The sequence below is a fragment of the Indicator indicator genome, chromosome 22, assembly GCF_027791375.1.
Source record: "Indicator indicator isolate 239-I01 chromosome 22, UM_Iind_1.1, whole genome shotgun sequence".
NCBI lineage: Eukaryota > Metazoa > Chordata > Aves > Piciformes > Indicatoridae > Indicator > Indicator indicator.
Window position 1 is genome coordinate 7,486,007 of NC_072031.1, and position 12,492 is coordinate 7,498,498.

Below are 12,492 nucleotides of genomic sequence, written 5' to 3' on the forward strand. Positions count from 1 at the left end.
CACAAAACCCCACCAGAAACAATGAAGGAACCACAGTGTGTAAGAATGATGCAAAAAAAAAAAGGGAAATTATAGAACAAAATCAGACAAAAGACAGACATTATAATTGATCCTTTTACAACAAAGATTTGATCCAGTGAATCCAATTTTGCTAAGAATTATGTATTTTCATTCTTCACACAAAAGAACATTTCCATTACAGCCTCATAGTTTTTTTCCTTCAGAACGCTCTGATCATTCTGAAAAGATGCTTTGTTCCTCAGATCAAAAACCAAACAAACAGCAAGGCTACGGGGAAAGATGTGCTTTTATTCCACTAGGAATATCCAATCACACTACAGAAGAGCCCAAATAGACCAGTCCATTAGCAACTATCTGACTCACCAAAAAGTCTGTTCTTAATAGGTATTTCTGTACCTGTATTTGAATTTTCTGGGGTTTCGTCTTCTGTCTCGACTATTGTGATAGTGTGGACATGCATATCCCTGGCGGCAGAGTCTGGGTGGCTTGGTGCACTGCTCTGTCTTGTAGCCAGCTAATACAAAATTTGTGTCTGTAAACAGGTCAACAATTAAGAGAAATAAACAACTAATTTTGCATTCAGGGTGTCTTTACTGAGCTCAGGTATCACATTGCTTTTTGTAAAAAAAAAAAAAAAAATACAAACAAAAAACCCACTACGATTCACAGACCCCTCTGTTCTTACAAACTTAAATGCACTTTTATTTTAAAAGCCTAACACATTTAGATGCAAAGCAATCTTCACTGCATTTATATCCCATAGCAGTGTTACACAAAACTACATCAAAAAACCACTACCAATCAATCAGTAGCTGAATGATCTGGATATTCTCATTATATACATTTAACATTTTGAAAACAAGTACCTGAAAAGACATTGTTCATTTTAGTAAGAAAACCACTAAAAACTTGTTCAGTTTTGTATCTGGATATTTCTTAACTTCAGTGTTGACAGCCTCATTTCACCAAAACTGCTCTCACATTAATGCACATTAAGGCTGTCCAGCAAAATATTTCTGGACAAATTCTATACCCTCTTCTCTACCTTTGCCTCTGTTTCTAACATCTTTGGCTCCAGGAAGGAGGAACTAAGAGATGACAAATGAGGTTCTGTTTAGAATCAGAAAAATTCAGAAAAACAATGGAGCAAGTAAATAAACATGAAGGTACAGTTTTGCTAACAAGAAGCATGGGTTTATGGGGAGTAAATCATGTCAAAATTATCTCACTTCCTCCTAAGGTGGAAAAAAGATGTAGGTAAAATAGCAGCAATGTCATATATCTTGACTTCAGCAAACCTTTTAGCCTGAGATGTTCTCAAAAAATGAACTGCACAATACTACAAGACTCCTGTAGGATTTGTGGAAAAGTAGCTGAAGAAACACTCTCAAAGAGTCATTAATTTTGTGCTTTCAAATAGCAAAGATTATTCATTGGACTATCACACAGAGTCTGTTCTTACTTCAATCCCTTTCAAAAGTTACACTAAAGCCTGGGGAGAATAAGGCTGCAAACAGTAGTTAGATGATTTTCAATCCCCAGAGACTATGTGGAAGTTTAACTATATCTACAGGGACTGAGAGAAGCCATACAACATTATACAACATAGACCAGTCACAATGCAAGGAATGCAATAAAAGTGCTTGTAGTTGGTCAATTTTGCTATCTTTCAATGTCAAAATTCCATTTTTTTTTTTTGATCAAGAGCTGACAGTTGAGCTTTACACACTAATAGTACTTGCATGGTAGGAATTTAAGTTATAGCTGATTTAAAAAAATATAGAGGGGACAAATAGCATACCATTATCTTCCCTTGAGCTCCTTAGAGACAGCATCTTCATGTCACCTCTTCTTATGTTACTGTTTCCACATGAATTTTGTGGAAGTGATTGTAACCAGCAGCCTTTTCTAAAGCAAAATCCAGCGAGAGCTCAAACAATATCCAATGGATACTAGTGTCTTTGACTATATAATAAGCAAGTCTACACCAAGAACATGAGAATCAGCTTTGAAAGCCTTAAGAAAACTTGAGCAATTGGATTTACTTCGAGAGATCTAATACAGCACTTTCAAGTCATTCCTGTATTTTTATATTCTGCTCCAATTGTATGCTTAATATTCTACTTCATTCCTGTTAATCAAGCTCAGCAAAGAGCATTACTCCATTAGCTAGTCCATATGACCCAAAAAATGAAGACTCATTACCAGTACTTAGCACAAGATAGTGCTCCTACTGACTTTTAAGAACATTTATTGGACACAGATAAGCAACACTTGTATCAAGTGAAAAGCACCCATTAAACATTTTCAAAACATTCTCAAAATGCAATCTGAATATAAATGTGACAGACAGTAAAGCTCGTTCACAGATATCCACACTGCTTATATAGGCCTATTTTTTCACCCTATTAGAAAAGGGTTTTGAACTTCTCCCAGATGAAGACCTAAGAACAACATACTGCATCCAACACCAATAAAGAAAAAGAGAAAGAAGATAGGGCAATGTTACCCTGCCATCTTGGATCTTCACTAAGGATCTTCTCAATCATTGCCTGGCTTGCTAAAATTCCTGGTTGCACATCTGGAATGGCCTCACCACATCCTAGCTGCCCATTCTGTAATGTTTCCTGTGCCTGAAATTCTCTGGAATGGGGAAAAGAAAATAACACTGCTGAACTATATAGCTATAGTATCTCTGTCACAGGTATAATTCTGTCCAGCTCTATCAAAATGTTGTCATTTAATCCAGCTCTTAACAAAATGTAATTGACTGTATTTCAAACCATTGCTTTCACTGAAGCTGGCAAATAACTGTAAGGAACAACCAAGCCATACAAATCAGAGAGAACACATGAAGGAATACTGGCATTATGTACACAGACAGTGTTTGCACCAGCAATGACCACCCACATTTCTGCATCCTGGTGTTACGACATTTTGAATATGTTATCAATTTCTGGTACTCCACTGCCACACAGGACATGCTAGAACTAAAAAAAAAGATCTAGAAAGGGCAATAAAGGGGATCAGAAATAAAGAACTCCTCTATGAGGGAGAAATAATAGGACCCTCTTGCCTTACAAAAGTTGTGATCAAAGGAAGGCACAAAATATCAAATACTATTGAATACTATACAAAATATTGAATACTATTGAATACTACATCATATAAAAGCAGCCAAAGTACATTTGGATCACTATAAGATTTTGCACAACCAACAGTCATTACAAGGAAATGCCACCTCTTCTGCAAGAAATTACAACTACTCCTCAAGTAAGCTACCACAAGCTTGCTGAAAGATCATGGTGACTGTTATCAAACTGAAAGGCATTGTATCAGCCATATGAAACCACTTCCAAGAAATCTAAGATAATTTTATTACACCATTTATAGTAAAATTAAGCTACACACAGATTCTACAATGGCAAATCAGTACAAAATATGTATTTTTAGTAATACTTTAGCATAATTATATTTGGCAGACTTTGAAGCAATGGAGAAACAAGGTGAGGAGTAAAATACCAGAGGTGGATCTGTAGTACTCTATGAGAATTAATGGCCTCTGCCTTCAGCTGGCACTTTAAATGTTCAAGGAGCTTACCTCCTATACCAAAACACTCCTACCTCAGGATCTCTAAAGGGCAGTTTGAAAGGCATTTTCATTTATAATGTAACTAGTCATGATATCATTTACATTTCAAGAGTTTTCTAGACCCCAATGATCTTCCAGAAAAGAAAAATCTCAAGGGGAAAGGAAGAAAAAACTTACCCACAGCCAAGTCTAAAACCTTCCAAACACTCAAAATATTTTTTTACAGATTCAGAAAAGGTGCAAGCAATGCAAAGGAAAATACAGTTCCTCAAGCACTTTTTAAGGTGGATATATAGATGAAGCAAGGCTATTAAGGGGAATAAAGTTAATGTCTGCGCTGGTGATTCCACTGCCATTGCTCTGCCCTTTAGTTGAAACTGAGAAACCCTAATATCTGTGTCCACGATAGAGCAAAAAGTCCAAAAAAGAAAAAAAAAAAAAAGACCTGATTGTTTAGACTTCCTTATGAATGCTGGGTGTCTGTAATCAGAAGAAATGGCACAGGAGTGTTTTTCACAGAGACCAAATAATTTTGAGGCAGCCTACTTGTAGGCTCAAGTCATTAAACAGACTCCTACCACAAATGTCTTCAGCTTGTCTTGATGATCTATATATAGTAAGTCATCAATAAACAACCACACAACACATGAAAAGATGTTTAGAGAAGGGAGCTTGGTGTTAGTCGCCCTGTCCAGTGGCTTTTCATTACAATACAATAGGTAAGACCACAAAGATGCTAAGCACTCTGTACTCAAACTGATGTGCCAGAGTGCTACGTGTGCTAAATGAGGGAAGGCAAAAAGAAAAATTAAATGGACAGTTGTCTTGCAGAAGCAGCATCTGGAAAAAAAGGTTATATGTAACTAAACAGTATGTTACCAGGCAATATAGCAGTGAATTCTGTAGCAAAATATGAATTTAAAAAAAAACTATTAAATTACTGAAAAGGCACTAACCTTACTAAAATTATCGCAAAGGGAGAGTTGTTATCTCCCAACAGATGGCTGGGAATATGAGATAACAAAGGTAACAATGTAAGACAGCAGCCATACCAGCTCAGATCAAAGGTTCATCTAGCCTGGAATCCTGTCTCCAACAGTGGCCAATAGCAGATGCCTGAGGAAGAGTATAAGAATAGGGCAACCATATAGCAATACTTCCCCAGAATGCTCTTCCACTGTCCAGTAAGAGCTAGATACTTGTGACCCTCCAAGGCTTTAAAACTCCATTCCTGCTGAGTATATGTAGACCTACAGGATACCTAGGCATCCTCCATTCCTACTGAGTATATGCTGTAGTAATAGTTCCCCTTCTGTCCATTTGTAATACCTCCAAATGGACAGGCTTACCTCCTAGCTTTGGCCACAAAGCACCTTCTATTGACAATAACTTGATTATACACTACAGAGGCAGAAAATAATGCTTACATCTTATACATAAAAAAAACACCACAACATAATTAAAAAAAAGGCAACATCCATAGGCAAAATGTCAAACACACAAGCTGAGAACCTGAAAGATGGCTTAACAGAATCGTAAATTTATGAATGTAAAAAACACATGCAAGTTTACAAGGCATTAATTACTGGTCTTTTAGCAGTCACAGGAATTACATACATGGCTCTTGAAACTGCAAGTCACAAAACTTCAGTATTTGTATCTCCCAGCATTCTTCTATCCACTATCATGATGCACAGTGAATTTAGTCCTTACACTAAGTTACAGAAACAAGCATACTTTCCATGCAAAGTACACTGCATTTTCTGGTACTCTGTGATAACAGACATGCAGTGTGTCCAGGTAATTAGGCTGAAGAATTTTAAATAAGACTACCTTGTATCATATACTGGTGGCCTAAGGTCATGTGGACCATGGGCAAAGGCACAGTGAATTCCATTCTTCACACAGTGACCCCGGGCATCTGTTTCATGAATGCATGTTCCAGTCTTGTAATATCTGAGATGATACTTCCTTTCTGTATCCCCTGTTGTTCGATGCAGGTAAGGGCAACTACATAATAGAAAGGGAAAAGTTAGAGCACTGCTTTGAATGTGGGTTTCAATAACTGAATTCTGAATTATATGGAATCTTTTATTAACTTATAACAAGTAGCTTTGCAGGATACTTCAAACAAAAATTAACCCAACAAACCACCATCATGGATCATCTTCAAACTGAAAAAACATTAATCTATTTCTTAGTCTCTGCTAAAGTTGTAAGAATTTATAGCAGGCTGGCTCACAAAGATGTTATTAATAAATACAGTAAGCACTCCTGTAAGCACACCACATGAGCTAAGGACTGACATCTACCATACTGATACAAGCTCAAATCGTTTCTCTAACAAGAGGCACAAGACTTTTTTTTCTTTTTAATGTTACAGTCATCTAAAATCAAGGGGTACTAGAAGCATGGAGATTCTTTTTCCTGCCTGCTCTTTATAGACATGGAACTTACTGAACAATCTCAAAGGAAATCTAAAACAACTCCTCTGGTAAGAGAGAATAATTTTTACAGCAGCAATGTATCTTTGTACATTTACCATTTTTCAGATGCTATTATGGGAGTTATGGTCTGCACTTTGAAATGGCTAGCATCATGTATGGATTATAACTCCAACTACCAGTAGTACAACAATAATTTTTGAACCCACAAAAATAAATACATGGGGATATCTATTCTCTCTCAGATTATTTCAGTGTAATTATTTTTGATCTCTTCTGGTTTTATAAAAATAGAGATATATTAAAAAAAAAAACCCAACACAACTATTTTTCCCCATCCCAAAAAAGCTTAGAGAGTGATACAGAACAAGAAAGGTCTCACAGAAATGGTTTACTTTGAATGGGAAACAGTAAAACATTAAATAGAATTTAACATTCATAAGAATTTATGCTAACTTAAGCTTTATTTACTATATTCTAAAAATGTTATTTAGAAACTAAACAAATACAATTGTCTGCAAACATTTACAACTGTGGTATTTATTTACATGAAAACAATACATTCTTACCAGTCAAGTAGTCAGTTTGTGCTGACTTCCAAGTACTGATATTATTTATGATTTCTGAGAATCAATCAGATTCTTTGGCCAGCAATAATCTTGAACAGAACTCTAAACAAGAGGAAGTGCAATCTGGGGCTATAGCTTTGTTAATTGCTAACTGGCTCACCACTGTCAGAATCTCTGCAGAGGTCAGATATTTCCATTTTCCCAGCAGCCTCTTCATTGCAATCTCTAATCTTTCACTTACACATGCACACCTTATAAAAGGGAGAATACTGTGGTATATTCTCATGCACAATGTTCATGCCTACACTTTAATCTACTTAAGTTTGCTTGCTCCTGTTGGAAACAAGAATTAAATGTGTTACATGGAAGAAGTGTACAAGTATTTGTATCTCATTGTCTCTAAGTCCATGGTTCCTTATCAGAGGGCAAACATTTTTCCTTAAATATTTGCACTGTTTCCCTAACCTTACAGGTGGAGGTGTCCCCCCAAAACCCCCAATATTTAAAGTGTTCAATTCTTTTTAAATTACTGCTAAAAAAAAAAACGCAATGCCATGGAGCATAGCTATAGCTTGTCAGACAAGCAAAACACAACTAGCATACAATGTGAGAGGAGAAGAAATACTCAGGTCACAATGTCTCCCACAAAAAGACAACGTGGATTCCAAAATCAGGCTGGAAAAAAGAAAATCTAAACTATGTCAGCAGACTCACTTCTGCTGAACTCAATTTAGGTTTGCTTGCACCAAGACTCAATACTCATGACATCAACAGCTAATGAACAACAAATTTCATAGAAAACACAGCTTTCCTGCTGCATGTTTTACTAGCAAAGAGTCCCATAACAGGTGAAGTCCTCCAGAAACCAAGAGAATGCTTTAATGGGGTTATCCAGCACAAATGGGACATCTTATCTGAATTTTGTCTAAGACTTGTAAAGAACTCGATGAGGGCTAGTCCTAAAGATGACTCAAGAGGGTTACACAACATATAAACCTCAAAGATCAAAACCAGTAGCATCAATTTTGCACCTCAATGTTTGACATCTGAACATGTTATTCATACACTACCAGAGCAACAGACAGCTGCAGCAAATCACAGGATCATCCGTCAGAAAGACAGAAGACAGTGCTTATTGACACATGGTGTCAGACTAACCCAACATGCCAAAATGTGCACAGACTAGATGTCCTTTAACAAACTAGAGGAATGTTAGATCTTACCTTCGTTTTATTAATGAAATAAACCACTGTAATATACAGCTTTAAACAAGGCAAGTATTTTGATTTAAAATAGCTGATAGTAATTATCATCAGATTACATGGCTGCAAACTTGATAAACCTCTTCTCATGTATGTCAGTTAGGCTCCTAACCAGGAAGCAATCTTTGATAACTGTTGGGGACAACCTTTCCAATTCAACTGCTGCAAAAAAGCTTCCATCTCACATCTCAGTTAGTAAAACACCTCCTCTTATTTGCTTCTCATGATTTAGTCTTGCCCAGCTAATATCCTTTTAAACCATTCTTTCCTTTTTCCTCCTTTAGAATCAGTATTCATCACTCAATAACAAAAGGTCAAATTTTGAGCCCAAACATGATATGAAAATCCATTATCCTCATTTGTTGATTTTCAAAGAATTGCCCATGCTGCCCCAGGACTGGCAGAAGTGCTTCACAAACACCTGAAAACATAATGAATTCTTCTCGAGACATTTTTTTCTTGATTATATTGCTCAGGCAGAGTACCCAATGTTGTCATGCTGCCTAGGGTGTTTTTCTCGTTCATCTTCTATCCTGTCATTTAGTTGGTAAAGCCTCTGGGAAAAAATCCACCTGTTTCTTCTGTTACTACAGCCTCTAACACAAAAGATACCTGACCTGTGACAAATGCTGATATACACTACAGTAACCAAACTACTTAATATTCCTTTTTTGAAACAGATAACCAGCATAACTACATATTTCTTGGGTAGTCTCCTGCTTTTTTTTCTTTTTTTTTTTTTGGGAGGGGAGTAGCAGGGGGGCAGAAGTCTTTCCCTGCTTCATCCCTGCAGATTAAGATAGCTGCTCTGATACATAACCACACTATACCCAGCTGCTCTATATACGCCTGCCTGTCATATTGGACCATCTGCTCCTTCTCATCTCCATAAGGCTTCTACCCCTCCCCAAGTTCAGTAAAGACCCTCTGTAACCACCTAGAAGAGATGCAAACGCTAACAGGCTAGCCAGACAACTAACAATGAACTCCAGCACAAAACATTCTCCTCTTCTAGCCATTAATCTTCACAAAGCTCATGGAAGTTTAAAATCTTGGTGTCGCCTTTACACTGCATGGTTTGCACCCACTAGCCAATTTCTATGCTGTTGGCAAGAAAAAGAAAGCAAAACTGGAGGAAAAAAAAAAAGGCGCAGCAACAGTACTATCAGACAACCAGTCTCTTATGTTATCCTTTAAAGACTGTCACAGTGCAAAAGGATAGTTTGAACTCTATGATAGTCTGCAGAACACATGCTTGCATCAAAATACAGGTGTCAAAAAATTGACAAATCACTTACAGAAATCTGTTTTCAAATAAACTGCAGTAGGATTCTATCCATCATATTTGCTAATGAGAAATTAGCATCTTTTCTTAATGTCACTGACAGCACTATAAACACCTAGGACTGAAAGAAATCACTTACTCATCTCCATCTGGGCAGATTCCTGTAGTTTCATCATATTTTGTACAATAAACATCTGGACTGTAGTTAAAAGTCCCATCACGCCTTCGTATAGGTCTACGACGACGCTGATTTAGGAAATGCCAATGAAAACAGGTAAATGGTCTGTGCTGGGTACACTTGTGCTGCAAAAATAGGGGGCACTGCTCTGTCCTAAATTCCTTTAGATACCTAAAAAAATTAAACTGTGTTACAAGTGTATCTTATTGGAGGCATGTTTTTACAGTAGTAACAGGGCACTTGACAATTCAGTGCATATAGCCCATTAAAAAATTGTACAAATGTACCTGCATACAGATTTAGTTCCTATGCACAATTTACTGCTTAGCTGTTGAATACAAGTCACTTCATTTTTTTATGACAGATGCATTACTAATAAAATACAGTGGAATACCTGGAAAATTATACTATGCTTTGTAACTAAACTAAACACATTAATTTTAAAAGTACAGTACGTAGAATATTCTCCTAAGTAACCACCAGATTATAAATTCAAGAAGTAGTTGAATGAACTTTCATCATGCTTGCTGCCATACACAATAGCCCTACAAAGGCTATTTTAACTAAATACCACACATTTTACACACAAATACCACCACCTACTTTAAACATCAGTCCTTAATCACAACATTCCTCGAATGCAGACACACCCTATAGAAACCTAGAGGGTTAGAAGAGCTTCATGGAGGTCATCGGGGCTAGGGGAGGACTTGAGCAAATATTTTACAAATGTTACACTATTGTTGAGATAGTCAGGTCTTGCCAGACCGGGCACTACCATGGCATTTATCAAAGCAGGTAAGACCGCACTTCTTGCTGTGTCAGTTTATATATATGAGCCAATTTCGCAAGCTGACTGCATCTCTGAAGTTACAAAGTATTTGCAGATGAAGGGGTATATGGGGGCTTTTCACAAGAACCTTAAAGAGTTCCAAGAGGACTCTGAAAGGTTGCAGGATGTCCAACAGGCTAGAGGGCAACTGAAGATGCAGGAAAAGCAAAAGGATGAGGAGGAGGAATTAAAGGCATCTCAGTTGCTTACATTGGCACATGAGAGGATTGTAGTAAGACCACTATGGAAGTATGTATTATATTGTGGACTGTAGGGGGGAAAAAACGGACATAAAGGGTTGTAGGATGGCTTCTAGCACTATCTAGGCAAGTGGCTATATTCTCGTGGTCTTTCTGAGAGGGCTGGAAACGCTGATATTATAGAATTGATGTTACAGGGGATGGGGTGTGAAGGAATGCCACAATTCAGTGAGAAGTTACTCCGCACTTGGTGGGGAGCCCGTAGTCCACATGAGATAGGCTGTCAGTGGTGCTAAAGGGCTGCAAGGACTTCACAGGCCACATATAAAGTCTTTTCCGCAGAAAATGGGACAGACTTGCAGAGAGGATGGCGAATTTTCAATACGGGAAGCACGAAGCACAGCAAAAGTAGTAACAGAAACATCCCAAGGGTAAGAGATGAGGCTGGCTACGCAGCGCGCTTAAGAGAAGTGAACACTACTGTCACGGCTTGGAGAGGGCGGTCTCGGAGTGCGAGAGGGTGCCGCGGGGCTCGGGATGGCGCAGGATGCCGGCCCCGTGCGGACCAGAGAGGCACAACCGTGGGAGCGGACACAAAGCGCGGAGAAGCGCCGCGGGCGCTCGCCAACCAGCCGTGGTAAGGTCATCTCTATCTGGCCGGCACAGGATGCGGCTTGCTCCCTGCGGCGACAGGAGCCGAAAAAGGAGTCCGACGGAGGCTGGCCAGGGCCAGACAAGCTCCTCACAGGACCTGCCGCCAGCGCAGGAGGCCGCGCAGAGCAGGCCTAGCACACAACCGGGCCTTCTGCCTCGGGTCCTGAGACCCTCCCCGCGCAGCGCTGGGGCCCAGGGAGCAGGACGCCTCCAGGACGCGATACCTACGTATAATGCGTCGGCTGCTCGGTCTGCGGGGACCCACCGGCCCCGCCGCCCCGCGACACAGCTTTCGAAACCGACGGCATCGTCCCCGGCGGCCAGCACAGCGCAGGCGCGGCCCCGCCCCGCGAGCCCACGCCCCGGGCGCCCGCCCGCGCTCCCGGCTGCTGCCGCCTCTCCGGACCAGGCCTCCGTACTGCCGCTAGAAGAGGCTGTGTCCTCCAAGGCCTGGAGAAAGTGTGTTCCAGAAAGAGCACGCTGAGCTTCCCCAGAGGGCGGCACCTGACGGCCTCATGCGCTGTGCTTTTAACAGCCAAATTCTGCAAACAGTTTGCAAGTTCTCATGCGACGGGGCAGGTCTTTATTTCCTTGAGCAAAGCAGTTGTTGGGCTCCCAGGTTCATTGTTTTAAAGAACACAAAACTTGTCAGCAACAGGTATCAAACCTTAGGTCAATATAAATGCAAGCCAGGATTGCACTTTGCTCTCCAGGATGCCTTCTTGCATGCATCCCACAACATTCCGTGGTGAAAGTTGAATCCCAAGATAAACCTTGTGACAGTACTGAACCAATTATATTCATTTACTAGGCATCACCCAGTTAAACTACAGGGACTCAAGAATAAAAGCGAAAGCACCTCTGGTGGCACATTGTTTGGAGACAAATCAGCAGCGTTGGTCAAATATGATGCTCAGTTTTCTCTGTAGCCTCAGCCTGTTTTACTAGCTGCTGCCATGTTTGGATTATTTTTGTTTCGGGGTTTTGATTTTTTTATTAGAAATTTTAATGACATAAAAAGTTACGCAGTTTTAAATTTGAAAGCTTTACAAAAAACATGCCTTTGAAGGGAACTAAGCTGTATAAAATAGCTTAGCTTCTCCCCCTCCAATAAGTCTCTACAGTGTGCAAGTATCTATGTATCTGTAGGAAAAAAGATGCTCCATTGTTCAATCAAAACAGGGGTGTCCCATCCAATATAATGCAAGCCAATCACTTCAATCCTCTGCAAAAACAAGCAGATCCTTTCAGTATCCTATCGGTAATGATTATCTAAACCAAAAGTATGCCTAAGTTCTAGTCTATAAAGCAAGCACTGACTATGCATTAAGGGCTATGGAAGGCAATTTCTATGTTATTTAGTAGAATTTAAAGAAAATTAAAAATCACAACAGAAAGAATCACATTTTAATGAATCATACCCTTACAGCTGTCTGCAATGTAAGAACATACTCT

General features: G+C 39.3%; 1 protein-coding gene across 1 annotated transcript in view; it reads right to left on the reverse strand.

Annotated features, from left to right (window-relative positions):
- The window catches only part of UNKL (unk like zinc finger), a 37,229-nt gene extending 25,884 nt beyond the window's left edge, over nt 1–11,345 (reverse strand). The window contains exons 1-5 of the mRNA XM_054391301.1: nt 11,266–11,345; nt 9,313–9,522; nt 5,447–5,623; nt 2,531–2,664; nt 418–553 (exon numbers count right to left, since the gene is read on the reverse strand). Coding sequence (XP_054247276.1) covers nt 418–553; nt 2,531–2,664; nt 5,447–5,623; nt 9,313–9,522; nt 11,266–11,345 — 737 coding nt within the window. The remainder of the gene's footprint in view (nt 1–417; nt 554–2,530; nt 2,665–5,446; nt 5,624–9,312; nt 9,523–11,265) is intronic.
- Between the last annotated feature and the right edge of the window lie 1,147 nt (nt 11,346–12,492).